Source organism: Pseudophryne corroboree, chromosome 10 (assembly GCF_028390025.1).
Source record: "Pseudophryne corroboree isolate aPseCor3 chromosome 10, aPseCor3.hap2, whole genome shotgun sequence".
NCBI lineage: Eukaryota > Metazoa > Chordata > Amphibia > Anura > Myobatrachidae > Pseudophryne > Pseudophryne corroboree.
This window is the reverse complement of record NC_086453.1, coordinates 355577450-355594038: the sequence shown is the minus strand read 5'-3', so window position 1 is coordinate 355594038 and position 16589 is coordinate 355577450. Positions and strand designations below refer to the sequence as shown.

General features: G+C 46.1%; 1 protein-coding gene across 1 annotated transcript in view; it reads right to left on the bottom strand.

Annotated features, from left to right (window-relative positions):
* LOC134965366 (nicotinamide N-methyltransferase-like) overlaps nt 1-2849 on the bottom strand; it is a 79808-nt gene extending 76959 nt beyond the window's left edge. Inside the window, exon 1 of the mRNA XM_063941833.1 lies at nt 2699-2849. Coding sequence (XP_063797903.1) covers nt 2699-2849 — 151 coding nt within the window. The remainder of the gene's footprint in view (nt 1-2698) is intronic.
* Between the last annotated feature and the right edge of the window lie 13740 nt (nt 2850-16589).

The window sequence follows — 16589 nt, the reverse complement described above, 5'->3', positions numbered from 1 at the left end:
ATACTTGACGACACAGAAGTAGTGCAATGGACTACTGTACCGTACTGCTATATATATATATACTGGTGGTCAGCAAAATTCTGCACTGTCCTCCTACTATATACTGTGCACAACTACAATGCAGCACAGATATGGATAGTATACTTCACGACACAGAGGTAGAGCAATGGACTACTGTACCGTACTGCTATATATATACTGGTGGTCAGCAAAATTCTGCACTGTCCTCCTACTATATACTGCGCACAACTACAATGCAGCACAGATATGGATAGTATACTTGACGACACAGAGGTAGAGCAATGGACTACTGTACCGTACTGCTATATATATATATATATATATATATATATACTGGTGGTCAGCAAAAATCTGCACTGTCCTCCTACTATATACTGCGCACAACTACAATGCAGCACAGATATGGATAGTATACTTTATGACACATAGGTAGAGCAATGGACTACTGTACCGTACTGCCATATATATACTGGTGGTCAGCAAAATTCTGCACTGTCCTCCTACTATATACTGCGCACAACTACATTGCAGCACAGATATGGATAGTATACTTGACAACATAGAGGTAGTGCAATGGACTACTGTACCGTACTGCTATATATATACTGGTGGTCAGCAAAATTCTGCACTGTACTCCTACTATATACTGCGCACAACTACAATGCAGCACAGATATGGATAGTATACTTGACGACACAGAGGTAGAGCAATGGACTACTGTACCGTACTGCTATATATATACTGGTGGTCAGCAAAATTCTGCACTGTCCTCCTACTATATACTGCTCACAACTACAATGCAGCACAGATATGGATAGTATTCTTGACGACACAGAGGTAGAGCAATGGACTACTGTACCGTACTGCTATATATATATACTGGTGGTCAGCAAAATATTGTACTGCCCTCCTACTTTATACTGCGCACAACTACAATGCAGCACAGATATGGATAGTATACTTGATGACACAGAGGTAGAGCAATGGACTACGGTACCGTACTGCTATATATATACTGGTGGTCAGCAAAATTCTGCACTGTCTTCCTACTATATACTGCGCACAACTGCAATGCAGCACAGATATGGATAGTATACTTGATGACACAGAGGTAGTGCAATGGACTACTGTACCGTACTGTTATATATATATATACTGGTGGTCAGCAAAATTCTGCACTGTCCTCCTACTATATACTGCGCGCAACTGCAATGTAGCACAGATATGGATAGTATACTTGACGACACAGAAGTAGTGCAATGGACTACTGTACCGTACTGCTATATATATATATACTGGTGGTCAGCAAAATTCTGCACTGTCCTCCTACTATATACTGTGCACAACTACAATGCAGCACAGATATGGATAGTATACTTCACGACACAGAGGTAGAGCAATGGACTACTGTACCGTACTGCTATATATATACTGGTGGTCAGCAAAATTCTGCACTGTCCTCCTACTATATACTGCGCACAACTACAATGCAGCACAGATATGGATAGTATACTTGACGACACAGAGGTAGAGCAATGGACTACTGTACCGTACTGCTATATATATATATATATATATATATATATATATACTGGTGGTCAGCAAAAATCTGCACTGTCCTCCTACTATATACTGCGCACAACTACAATGCAGCACAGATATGGATAGTATACTTTATGACACTTAGGTAGAGCAATGGACTACTGTACCGTACTGCCATATATATACTGGTGGTCAGCAAAATTCTGCACTGTCCTCCTACTATATACTGCGCACAACTACAATGCAGCACAGATATGGATAGTATACTTGACAACACAGAGGTAGAGCAATGGACTACTGTACCGTACTGCTATATATATACTGGTGGTCAGCAAAATTCTACACTGTCCTCCTACTATATACTGCACACAACTACAATGCAGCACAGATATGGATAGTATACTTGATGACACAGAGGTAGTGCAATGGACTACTGTACCGTACTGCTATATATATACTGGTGGTCAGCAAAATTCTGCACTGTACTCCTACTATATACTGCACACAACTACAATGCAGCACAGATATGGAGTGTTTTCAGGCAGAAAACATGGATATTTGCTGCACACTGAGCACAGGTATTTGCAGCACACTGAGCACAGATATTTGCAGCATACTGAACACAGATATTTGCAGCTCACTGAACACAGAAACTGAGAGAACGTCAGCCACGTCTTCTCGCTATCATCTCCAATGCACGAGTGAAAATAGCGGCGACGCGCGGCTCTTTATATAGAATACGAATCTCGCGAGAATACGACAGCAGGATGATGACGTTCGGGCGCGTTCGGGTTAAACGAGCAAGGCGGGAAGATCGGAGGCTACCTCGGACCTGTGTAAAATGGGTGAAGTTCGGGGGGGTTCGTATCTCGAGGAACCGAACCTGCTCATCTCTACTAAAAATAAAAATATATAATCTTAGATTCATCATAAATTTTCATTGTTACAATTTATTTATATTATCCAAGCATCTTATGCAGCAGTATACAGAGAAAATATTTGTCATGTGTACCAGTCCCTGCCCCATTGGAGAATACAGTCGAAATTCCCTAATGCACACCTGTGCACAAGCATACACTCACACTAGGGTAAGCTGGTCAGTATAGTATACACACTGTCAGTATAATATACATACCCTCACTGAAAGCACGGTGTAAACATTCCATTGGAAATTTCGTTATATCGTCTCCAAAGACCACTTCAGGTTTGTTAGAAAAATATGTTTCCAGATGTTCTCTAGAATCAAAGCCGTGTACAGGATAGAATTTATGTGAGCTGGAATCCATCTTGTATTATTGTATCACAGACTGTCTGACTCTCACGTCTTCCCTCTTATATATGACTGGCCCAGGATATCTATGTACAGTATACTCACCAGGATCCAGTTATGTATATTCATCAGTAACCAGGATATCAGTGTTATCATATGATGGTTTATCAGCCTCAGGAGCTGTCATGGGAATGCAGGTGACAGTGTTATCATCTCTTTAAAGCGGAACAAATTATCATACTATTATTTTTTTACTTTTATATTTAAATATTGTAAAATATTTAAGCAATTTAATTAAAATACTTCTAGTGCAAACACACACTGTATACAGATATTGGGCCTGTCATTGTGAATTCAAAATTCAAAGCCATAGTCATTTGTTTGAAAATAATATTGAAGTTTGAACAGTGAAAGTAGAACACTAATAATAGATGGGTGGGATTTGAGATGCCAGCCGTTGGGATCCCGGCGCTCATTATACCGGCGCCGGAATCCCAACAACCGGCATACCGACAACTTTTCTCCCTCTTGGGGGGTCCACGACCCCCCTGGAGGGAGAATAAATAGCGTGGCACGCATAGTGCACCACCGTGCCTACAGCGTGGTGAGCGCAGCGAGGCCAAAAGGGGATCTATTGTGCTCGCCCCGCTGCCAGTAAGCCAGCGGTCGGGATCCCGAGACCAGTATGCTGGGCGCTGGGATCCCGACTGCCGTCATAACATACTACACATATCTCCTATATAATAGCCCAGATCTGTCACTCTGTGACTGTGTGTATAACACTGGGCGTGGCTAGGAGCTCTCATTGGGTTAGCAGCAGGTCTGTCACACCCAGTCCACAGCTGATTGGGTGAGAAACACCCTGCCACACAGGTTACATCCAATGGGAGGCTCTGCCCTTTGGCTGCTGTGTTCCCAGAGCAGGAATAACAATGTGGCTGATGGAGCTGCAGCTCCAGCTCCACACCCCAAAATAGGCCCACTGCATCTGCAGCAACATACCCTCCAACAATTTACATATAAAAATCGGTACAAATTCGAAAAGGGGGCGTGGCCACGGGTGCAGTAGCGTGTTCACGCCCCTTTTCCTATACTTTCAATGGAAGTATGGAGAGCCAGAAATCAGTACAGACCATAAAAAGGTACTGTACCTGCCAAAAAGGTCCAGCTGGAGGGTATGCCACTGCATCTGCAGCAAGTCTCTGTGCTGTAGATAGGGGAAAAAAAAACCTTTTACTGCAGCGTCCTATGGGGGTCCTTCTGACCTGATCGCTCACTGCAGTTCATCGCAGCGATTAGGTCAGAACTGCACATGCCCCGGCACCACAGTGCGCCGGCGCATGGCTGACAGCCGACAGCTGTCGTTGTCTAGCGATCGCCTCTGCCTCAGGCATAGGCGGTCGCTGGGCGGGAGGGGGCAGCACAGTGGTGTTTGGCCGCTGTTTTGTGGGCATGGTCCAGCCAACACAGGCGTGGCCGGACCGTGAGGGGGTGGCCCGCAGCAGCTGCGTGATGTCACACACAGCCGCTGTGACCAGGACAGCGATGACTAACTCCTGGCCAGCCGCAAGAGCTGCGCTGGCTGAGAGTTACTCTTCAAGTACAAAAGCATCTCTGCTGTGCAATGCTTTTGTACTTACGCAGGGGGGGGGCGGCCTGATATGCGGGGTGAATTAGCCCTGTGCTGGGCATCCCCCTGCAAGTCTGTGTAAATGATCGTATCTGTGCTAAATTTAGAACAGCTACGATCAGGTCGGAATAACCCCCTATATCCTGCTTCCAGTCCACCTGCTCCCTCTGGCATCCACAATCCCCACCTCCTTGCCGCGGTGCAGATGGAACAATAGCTGCTGTGGCCACCGGCATAGATCTGTATGAAAGCGGCACAGCAGAAGGCTTTCATAGCCCTCCCTGCGCCGCATACTCTCTGAGCCCTGGAGCCTCCTCTGCCGCGCACAGATCCCCAGAGGCCCTGACTCCGCAACACACTTGGCCTGCCGGCCTGGAAGCCCCGAGATGGCTAATGTAATGGATAGAGTGGGTTATATCGCGGAGGGTAATGTCTGGACGCTGAATCAATGTAAAAGGTGACAGCGCTGTGCAGTGCAGTTGGTGCGTAGTGTCACTGACACTGCAAAGCACTCTCACCTTTTACATTAATTCAGCGAGTCAGTCAGTTCTTCCAGCCAGTCACTATTGTTAGTACCAGTGTCCCAACGCGCCGCATTACAGGGAAGTAAACGCAATAAATAAACTACAGCTCCCAGCAGCCCTTAGCGCCAAAGCATTCTGGCACTAAGGCCTGCTGGGAGCTGTCATTTATTGAGTGCATCTTCTTCCCTGTAATGTGGTGCATTGTGACACCGGCGCTAACAATAGTGATTGGCTGCTGTGCGAGTCTCCAGGAAAGCCACTGGCAAAGGGAGGACAGCAGACTAGCTGCTTCCATGAGAAGCAGGAGAAGCATTACCCACCCCTCCCCCACTCGCAGTACCTCTGGGCCCCATCCTTGGCACCCGCACACCCACCCTCCACCACCCATGGTGGCTCCACTCCCCTCCCCCAACTGCAGCACAACCACCCCTCCCCCACCTGCTGCACCACCGCACCTGCCCCTTGCCCACCCGCGTCACCCCTGCACCCGCGGAGGCTCCCTCCCCCACCACCACACCAGCCCCACCTGCACCACCCCGCAACCACCCCTCCCCCCGCGACACCCTCGGACCCCCTCCCCATCTCCCCCGCATCTACTACTCCCCCAACCACAGCACCTACTAGGTGATTCATCAGGCCATGCGTGCGCTGTTTACGCCATTGCAAGGGACTACGACCCCTTAACCATCGCACGCCCTTTATCCATGCAATATTTAACCACTCACACAATTATGATTGGAGGTAATACTCCATATAATACAAAAATTGCACGCCAGAAGGGTATGCAAGGGTTAAGGAGGCATAGCCCCTTACAACGTTGTGAAGAGCACCCATAGGGCGCGATGAATCACCTAGTAATAGATATATGCATTGCCAACCAGGATATAATTGTGTGAGAGGGTGTGTCAGCAGGTGGGGAATACACAAAGAAGAAAAAGGGAAAAAGAGAAGGAAGATGAAAAAAGAAAGAAGAAATAGTAAATAAAGAGTTAAGAACAAAGAGGGTAAGTGCATATTGCAATAATATAATAAAAATAGATGTTCACGTGTTTGGAAACTCTTCCTATGCCAGACACAATTGGCCTACCTGGTGGGTCGTGAGATATTTATGCACCTTCAGCAGGAGGTAAAACATGGGTATCTTCGGGTGGGCTACACGAATCAATGCATTTTAATATTTTGTGATAATGCCATCTGCTTTGGCCTCAATGATGATCTGATTATAGAGGATGGGAAAATTCTCAGTTTTTCCGCTAATTGATGTTCGGCTTCTTTGAGATATAGGGCCTTATTCAGGTCGGATTGCAAAATGTGATCCAACTGCAAAAAATGCTAAAAAGATGCAGGCGCATGTACAGCACCCATCCTGCACATCCGCCTGCATTTTCTGCAAGGGGGCCACAGAAATGTGATTGCCTCTGCCTGTCAATCAGGCAGAGGCGGTAGCGGGTGGGGCAGCAATGCTCCGTTTCCTAGGTGGAGACGGAGCGTTACGGGGCAGAGGCAGCCAACCTGCGTGCACTGTACCTCACTGTGACTTTGTTCACATAAACATAAGCATAGTGACTCCCCACAGTGTGAGTTGTCATTTGCGAAAACAGTAAAAAAAAGATTGGGGATCATTCCGAGTTGTTCGCTCAGTAAAAATCTTCGCATCGCAGCGATTTTCCGCTTAATGCACATGCGCAATGTCCGCACTGCGACTGCGCCAAGTAAATTTGCTATGCACTTAGGAATTTTACTCACGGCATTTTCATCGTTCTGGCGATCGTAATGTGATTGACAGGAAATGGGTGTTACTGGGCGGAAACAGCCGTTTTATGGGCGTGTGGGAAAAAACGCTACCGTTTCCGGAAAAAACGCAGGAGTGGCCGGAGAAACGGGGGAGTGTCTGGGCGAACGCTGGGTGTGTTTGTGACGTCAAACCAGGAACGACAAGCAGTGAAATGATCGCAGATGCCGAGTAAGTCTGGAGCTACTCAGAAACTGCTACGAGGTGTGTAATCGCAATATTGCGAATACATCGTTCGCAATTTTAAGATGCTAAGATACACTCCCAGTAGGCGGCGGCTTAGCATGAGCAAATCTGCTAAAATCCACTTGCGAGCGAACAACTCGGAATGACCCCCATTGTTCTTTTGTTTGTACAACATGTGTGTGCTGTTCCCTGCTGTATCTTTGTTCACATAAACATAAGCAGTGCAAATCCCTGCAGTGTGATTTGTCATTTGTGAAAAAATAAAAAAATTGTTCTTTTGTTTGTAAAACTTGTATGTGTTCATCAGTATGGATAACGATCAGTTGAGAGAAAAGCAGGAGCATCAACTATATACTAGTGCTGCAGCTGCTGCCCCCAGTCATGATGATACCAGTCCTACACTGTCATCTACTAAAGCCAATACCTAAGGGCATAGAGGGTTTAAGTCAGTGTATCTGTAATCAAAAACTATATTTTACAGTGGTAAAGAAAAAAACACCTCTAATAAAAGGAAAGTTTTTCCAAAAAATAAAAAATTGGCAACATGCCATTCACCACATGCAGTGGCAAGGAAAGGCTCAGTCCTTGGCCCTTATTTATGAGTGGTGATAATGCAACTGTCAGTGAGGTATTTTCTTCTGCCTCTCATGACAATGCAAACCCTTCTAATTCAGAGTGAAGAAGAGGTGTCAAGAAAATGAAAAACAGAAAATCAATACTGAAACAAAGCATTAAGGCAGTAGAAAAAACTGTGTTCAGAAACACCACAAATCCATGAGGAGAGTCTAAGTGTGTCCACAAGTGCTATTTATGAACCCGACATTTCTGATACTGTACTCGTAGCTCTACAGCTGCAATCTTTTAATCATTATGGGAGCTGTTCTGCTGGCACTCTGCTATTGGTCCTTGCTCCTGATAATAGGCAGCCAGCCCTGCTGTACTTGTAGCTCTACAGCTGTAATCTGTTAATCATTAAGGGGGCTGGTCTGCCTGGCATTCTGCTACTGGTCTTTGCTCATGATAATAGGCAGCCAGCCCTCCACAGTCTTGCCGGTGATATTATCTGGGTTTCCTGAGTTCCAGTACCTGATTCCTGTGCAAAGAATCTTGTTTGGATGCTATGCTGGCTGGTTCCTTAACACTACCTTGCCTTCCCATGCCTAGTCAAGTACCTAAAGACTCTCAGCTAAGTGACTGTGCAATATATTCTATCCTTGCTACTAAAGTACTTTCTCTGAGCTTGTGGATCTCACCTGTGACTGCTGGCATTACTAGCTAACTAATGGACTGCTATAGAATCACTGCCTTCCTTGTACTTTTGTATATCAACTGTGGGTTCCTGTGTTTATACATTGTTAGTCTGCTGCTAAAACAAAGTACTAAGGATACCTTCATATCTGTGAACATTCATTTCCTTCAGCAGGAGGCATAGTGCTACATTCAAGACCAAGATCAGATATGTGCAATCACCAATCAGCTGCTACTCATCTATGCTAAACATTGTACTGCATTCCAGACCTCACAATACTACCTTATAGTAAAGTCTACACACACGGTTTTCATATTACTACACTGAAAAATCCCTGTCATATCTTGCTCCAGAATCCTGAACACATCAAGTATTCCACAGTTACGTATCCAGTTCACTGTTTCAATGCCATTCTGCATTTGCCTGCAGTTACCACTCCAGACAATAATCTCCAGCTAACTGAGTAAGCCCCTACAGCTAGAGGTTTAAATCCTGTTGGTAACTTAAGTACCGGTGTGCATATCGGGCACTAAGGGTAGAGTGAGTGGCTGTTATAAGCAGAAGACCCTCTCATGGGCTCTAGGGGTCTTACACAATTGAGCTGGAATTCCATAAAAGACATCTTGCCACTGTAGAGATCATTGACAACACTGTCAGCTTATATGCTTTAGGCCCATTGGTTTCATGCTTTGTTGGGGTCCAAACAAACCAAGCACTTCAACCACAAAAGTGTCAATCCCTGTCACTGAAGTGCTTGGTTTGTTAAATTGTGCTTGTCCTTATAAATATCCAACATAAGGGTGGATGAGAAGGCAGAAGGACAATTCCATCTTGCATGACTTTTCTGTCTTCCACTACTGTGTGGCATTGTTTCATAGATATGCTATACTAAACTGCCGTGGGTTTGTGTCGCTGCTCTGTTGCTTAGTAAACAGCCAGCTCACTGCACCTGTGGCTTAAACTGGATTTAAACATTATAGGGGGTCATTCTGAGTTGATCGTAGCTGTGCTAAACTTAGCACAGCTACGATCGTAAACTCAGACACGCAGGGGGACGTCCAGCACAGGGCTAGTCTGCCCCACATGTCAGTGCCGGCCCCCCCGCACAAATACAGAAGCATCACACAAAGGCGATCGCACAAAGGTGATACGTCACGCAGCCGTGGTGCCACGCCCCCCCCAACGGTCCGGCCACGCCTGCGTTGGCCGGACCGCGCCACCGTTCAGCCCCCTCCCGCCCAGCGACCGCCTCTGTCTCAGAGGCGATTGCTGGGCACCGACGACTGCCATGCGCCGGCGCATGTGCAGTTCCGACCCGATCGCTGCGCTGTGACAAACTGCAGCAAGCGATCGGGTCGGAATGACCCCCATTGTGAGCTGCAAGGTGGTCAAAATCGACTGGAAATGACTGGAAATAAATGTTGTTGAGGTTAATTATGCTGTAGGAAAGGCAATTATTATGTTTTATTATATGAGACCAATCAAACGCCCCGGTACGTTTGTTATTCCTTTTGTTCAGCTCCATATTGCATTGCTCAGAGCACTTCAGCGCGCAGATCTGTTTGAAATATCCACTGGCTGTATAGAGATGATGAATGAAGGATCCAATACTGATGTCAATCAAAAAATCTCCCTTAATGTGACCTGCAGGGAAAGATTACAGTGATTATAGAGTAGTGATGAGCGGGTTCGGTTCCTCGGAATCCGAACCCCCCCCCGAACTTCACCCATTTTACACGGGTCCGAGGCAGATTTGGATCTTCCCGCCTTGCTCGGTTAACCCGAGCGCGCCTGAACGTCATCATCCCGCTGCCGTATTCTAGCGAGATTCGTATTCTATATAAGGAGCCATGCGTTGCCACCATTTTCACTCGTGCATTGGAGATGAAAGGGAGAGGATGTGCAGCGTTCTCTCAGTTGTGTTCAGTGTGCTGCAATTATCTGTGCTCAGTGTGCTGCAAATATTTGTGCTCAGTGTGCTTGCAAATATCTGTGCTCAGTGTGCTGAAAATATCTACGTTCTCTGCCTGAAAAACGCTCCATATCTGTGCTCAGTGTGCTGCAAATATCTGTGCTCAGTGTGCTTTATTGTGAAGACTGGGGACCACCAGTCTTATATAGTAGGAGGACCGTGCAGAGTTTTGCTGACCAGTGACCACCAGTATTATACTTTCTCTGCCTGAAAAACGCTCCATATCTGTGCTACATTGTAGTATATAGTAGGAGGAAAGTGCAGAATTTTGCTGATCAGTGACCACCAGTATTATATCAGTATGGTACAGTAGTCCACTGCTCTACCTACCTCTGTGTCATCAAGTATACTGTCCATCCATACCTGTGGTGCATTTAAGTTGTGCGCAGTATATATAGTAGGAGGACAGTGCATAATTTTGCTGACCACCAGTATATAATATATAGCAGTACGGTACAGTAGTCCGCTGCTCTACCTCTGTGTCGTCAAGTATACTATTCATCCATACCTGTGGTGCATTTTAGTTGTGCGCAGTACTATACAGTGCTTAGTCACACAGTGACCTTGGTGCACCTCTTTTTTTCTTTGCATCATGTGCTGTATGGTGACTATTTTTTTTAAATCTGCCATCCTGTCTGACACTGCAGTGCCACTCCTAGATGGGCCAGGTGTTTGTGTCGGCCACTTGGGTCGCTTAGCTTAGTCACACAGCTACCTCATTACACCTCTTTTTTTCTTTGCATCATGTGCTGTTTGGGGACTATTTTTTAAATCTGCCATCCTGTCTGACACTGCAGTGACACTCCTAGATGGGCCAGGTGTTTGTGTCGGCCACTTGGGTCGCTTAGTTTAGCCATACAGTGACCCTGGTGCACCTCTTTTTTTCTTTGCATCATGTGCTGTTTGGTGACTATTTTTTAAATCTTCCATCCTGTCTAACACTGCAGTGCCACTCCTAGATGGGCCAGGTGTTTGTGTCAGACACTGGGGTCGCTTAGCTTAGTCACACAGCTACCTCATTGCACCTCTTTTTTTTTCTTTGCATCATGTGCTGTTTGGGGACTATTTTTTAAATCTGCCATCCTGTCTGACACTGCAGCGCCACTCCTAGATGGGCCAGGTGTTTGCGTCGGCCACTTGGGTTGCTTAGCTTAGTCATCCAGTAACCTCGGTGCAAATTTTAGGACTAAAAATAATATTATGAGGTGTGAGGTGTTCAGAATAGCCTGGAAATGAGTGGAAATTATGGTTATTGAGGTTAATAATACTATGGGATCGAAATGACCCCCACATTCTATGATTTAAGCTGTTTTTGAGGGGTTTTTGTAAAAAAACAACCGAATCCGACAAAAAAATTTCTGGGAGGTTTTGCCAAAACGCGTCCGATTTCAAAACACGGCCGCGGAACCGAATCCAAAACCAAAACACAAAACCCGAAAAATGTCCGGTGCACATCACTATTATAGAGTGCAATTTGTTATGGAGCATATACTTTATGTATCATTCTGTAATGTCCTCTTACAGGTAGGCAACTGCCTCACCACATACCTGCTGTTCCTTCAGTGTAATGTATGCGGAATGTAAGGGGTTATTTGAGCAGAATTTCCAGTAACTGGAGCCACCTTTCCTGCCTACACAAACAGACATATACAGATCTCAAAAGTGTCCATAATGTGCCATTATGTAATGTTTAGAAAACATTAGAGATGTGCACCGGAAATTTTTTGGGTTTTGTGTTTTGGTTTTGAATTCGGTTCCGCGGCCGTGTTTTGGATTCGGACGCGTTTTGGCAAAACCTTCCTGAAAAATTTTTGTCGGATTCGGTTGTGTTTAGGATTGGGTTTTTTTTTACAAAACCCCCTCAAAAACAGCTTAAATCATAGAATTTGGGGTCATTTTGATCCCATAGTATTATTAACCTCAATAACCATAATTTCCACTCATTTTCAGTCTATTCTGAACACATCACACCTCACAATATTATTTTTAGTCCTAAAATTTGCACCGAGGTCGCTGGATGATTAAGCTAAGCGACACAAGTGGCCGACACAAACACCTGGCCCATCTAGGAGTGGCACTGCAGTGTCAGACAGGATGGCACTTCAAAAAAATAGTCCCCAAACAGCACATGATGCAAAGAAAAATGAAAGAAAAAAGAGGTGCAAGATGGAATTGTCCTTGGGCCCTCCCACCCACCCTTATGTTGTATAAACAGGACATGCACACTTTAACGAACCCATCATTTCAGCCACAGCGTCTGCCACACGACTGTGACTGAAATGACTGGTTGGTTTGGGCCCCCACCAAAAAAGAAGCAATCAATCTCTCCTTGCACAAACTGGCTCTACAGAGGCAAGATGTCCACCTCCTCCTCATCGTCCGATTCCTCACCCCTTTTACTGTGTACATCCCCCTCCTCACTGATTATTAATTCGTCCCCACTGGAATCCACCATCTCAGGTCCCTGTGTACTTTCTGGAGGCAATTGCTGGTGAATTTCTTCACGGAGGAATTGATTATAATTCATTTTAATGAACATCATCTTCTCCACATTTTCTGGATGTAACCTCGTACGCCGATTGCTGACAAGGTGAGCGGCGGCACTAAAAAGTGGCCCGCAATTCTTCGGGCCACCGACAGCATCTCTTGCACGCCCCTGTCGTTTTTTAAATAATTCTGCACCACCAAATTCAATGTATGTGCAAAACATGGGACGTGCTGGAATTTGCCCACATGTAATGCACGCACAATATTGGTGGCGTTGTCCGATGTCACAAATCCCAAGAAGAGTCCAATTTGGGTAAGCTATTCTGCGATGATGTTCCTCAGTTTCCGTAAGAGGTTGTCAGCTGTGTGCCTCTTATGGAAAGCGGTGATACAAAGCGTAGCCTGCCTAGGAACGAGTTGGTGTTTGCGAGATGCTGCTACTGGTGCCGCCGCTGCTGTTCTTGCTGTGGGAGGCAATACATCTACCCAGTGGGCTGTCACACTCATATAGTCCTGAGTCTGCCCTGCTCCACTTGTCCACATGTTCGTGGTTAAGTGGACAATTTTTAGGACACTGGTGACTATTTTTCTGACGTCTGTGTACATTTTCGGTATCGCCTGCCTAGAGAAATGGAACCTAGATGGGATTTGGTACCAGGAAAACAGTACCTCAATCAAGTCTCTAGTTGCCTGTGAATTAACGGTGGATACCAGAAACACGTTTCTCCCCACCCAGGCTGCCAAGGCCTGAGTTATCCGCTTTGCAGCAGGATGACTGCTGTGATATTTCATCTTCCTCACAAAGGACTGTTGGACAGTCAATTGCTTACTGGAAGTAGTACAAGTGGTCTTCCGACTTCCCCTATGGGATGACGATCGACTCCCAGCAGCAACAACAGCAGCGCCAGCAGCAGTAGGCGTTACACTCAAGGATGCATCGGAGGAATCCCAGGCAGGAGAGGACTCGTCAGACTTGCCAGTGACATGGCCTGCAGGACTATTGGCTTTCCTGTGTAAGGAGGAAATTGACACTGAGGGAGTTGGTGGTGTGGGTTGCAGGAGCTTGGTTACAAGAGGAAGGGATTTAGTGGTCAGTGGACTGCTTCCGCTGTCATTCAAAGTTTTTGAAATTGTCACTGACTTCTGATGAATGCGGTTCAGGTGACGTATAAGGGAGGATGTTCCTAGGTGGTTAACTTCCTTACCCCTACTTATTACAGCTTGACAAAGGCAACACACGGCTTGACACCTGTTGTTCGCATTTCTTTTGAAATAATTCCACACCGAAGAGCTGACTTTTTTTGTATTTTGACCAGGCATGTCAATGGCCATATTTGTCCCACGGACAACAGGTGTCTCCCCGGGTGCCTGACTTAAACAAACCACCTCACCATCAGAATCCTCCTTGTCAATTTCCTCCACAGCGCCAGCAACACCCATATCCTCATCCTGGTGTACTTCAACAGTGACATCTTCAATTTGACTATCAGGAACTGGACTGCGGGTGCTCCTTCCAGCAATTGCAGGGGACGTGCAAATGGTGGAAGGCGCAACCTCTTCCCGTCCAGTGTTGGGAAGGTCAGGCATCGCAACCAACACAATTGGACTCTCCTTGGGGATTTGTGATTTAGAAGAACGCACAGTTCTTTGCTGTGCTTTTGCCATCTTAACTCTTTTAAGTTTTCTAGCAGGAGGATGAGTGCTTCCATCCTCAGGTGAAGCTGAACCACTAGCCTTGAACACAGACCAGGGCCTCAGCCGTTTCTTGCCACTCCGTGTTGTAAATGGCTCATTGGCAAGTTTACGCTTCTCCTCAGACGATTTTGATTTAGATTTTTGGGTCATTTTACTGAGCTTTATTTTTTTGGATTTTACATGCTCTCTACTATGACATTGTGCATCGGCCTTGGCAGACGATGTTGATGGCATTTCATCGTCTCGGCCATGACAAGTGGCAGCAGCTTCAGCACGAGGTGGAAGTGGATCTTGATCTTTCCCTATTTTACCCTCCACATTTTTGTTCTCCATTTTTTAATGTGTGGAATTATATGCCAGTAATAGATCAACGTATAATACTGGTGGTCACTGGTCAGCAAAACTCTGCACTGTACTCCTCCTATATACTGTTGGTCCCCAGTCCCCACAATAAAGCAGTGTGAGCACAGATATTTGCAGCACACTGAGCACAGATATGGAGCGTTTTTCAGGCAGAGAACGTATAATACTGGTGGTCACTGGTCATCAAAACTCTGCACTGTACTCCTCCTATATAATATACTGGTGGTCCCCAGTCCCCACAATAAAGCAGTGTGAGCACAGATATATGCAGCACACTGAGCACAGATATGGAGCGTTTTTCAGACAGAGAACGTATAATACTGGTGGTCACTGGTCAGCAAAACTCTGCGCTGTACTCCTCCTATAATACTGCTGGTCCCCAGAATAAAGATATTTGCAGCCTCCGGAAACAAAGTGAGAGGACGCCAGCCACGTCCTCTCAATATAATTTCCAATGCACGAGCGAAAAATGGCGGCGACACGCGGCTCCTTATATAGAATCCGAATCTGCGAGAATCCGACAGCGGGATGATGACGTTCGGGCATGCTCGGGTTAACCGAGCAAGGCGGGAGGATCCGAGTCGCTCGGACCCGTGAGAAAAAAGGTGAAGTTCTGGCGGGTTCGGATCCCGAGGATCCGAACCCGCTCATCACTAGAAAACATGCACACTTACTGTCACATGTCCCCATCCATTGTGGCTCCAATGCGTATGCATCACAGCTTTCAAATTCCGGCATAGCGTTGTGTACTGTACGCTATGCTAGCTTTGAGTAGGACTTGGTGGTTGCGTTCATATACATGCTCCCACCACCCTTTTATTCTAATGGGAGCTGGCTAGTGATGCATACGCAGTCTGTATACGAAGCACAACAGAACTTGGCATGGAAACAAACTGTTGTCGCTGCATTGTAGCACTTCATATATAAATAGAGACTCATTACCTGTGCCCAGGATTGTCAGAGGGTACTGGCAGAATCCTGGCCCAGCTGTTGAGGAGGATGAATGCCCCTGTCTAAGGTGTATGCATATTGTTTTTCATTCTATTTTTAGAGGAGACATAGCCACACCTTTAGGATTTGGCCATGCCCCCTGTAGCTTCTGGGCCCCACGTAAGATTCCCAGCCCTTCCCATCTCAGCGCTACTCTAGGCAGGAAGCCTTATCAGCAATGTTTTTCAAAAGGTATTTTATCCTTCTTTTATGGGGACTATGCAGCGTATTGCTGGCATGGCTCGTGCCTCCTCTCTGGTACCTACACCTCCTCAGTGCTGCTGTGGGACCTGTGAGGCAGCACCAAAGAGAGAAGAGGTGACTGAACTATTAAGTGGGGATAGATGTAGGAATAAGAACAAATTAGAAAAAAATGAAATGTGGAGAATATAGGTGTTGGTTAGGATTAGTGGGTCTTATTATGAGGGTGAAGGCCAGTGGCATATCTATAGTGGGTGCAGGATGTGTGGTGAAGTGAAGTGCGGTGAGGGCAATGGCTAGTATCCGAGCCAGAATACACACACACACACATATGATTTGGTGGAGATTTTGACCAGTGCCGTAACTAGACTTTTTGGTGCCCTGTGCAGGAAAAAGAATTGGTGCCCCCCATAGCTAAAATAGGGACAGTGTACGCCTAAGGGGTGAACCAAAAATAAAGGGGCATGGCTTCACAGGGAAAGGGCATGCCCACTGAATAGTTCCAATTCACAATACACCGCACAACGTGAGGCTCTGCTTTCCCTGCCTACACTGACCTCCTGGGTCCAGGGAGGCCCAAACAGCACACCCTGCACCAATTTATCTAACACTAACTTCTCTGGAGTCACACGCTAAATCATTAGGTAAATGGCCACCGCAATATCTC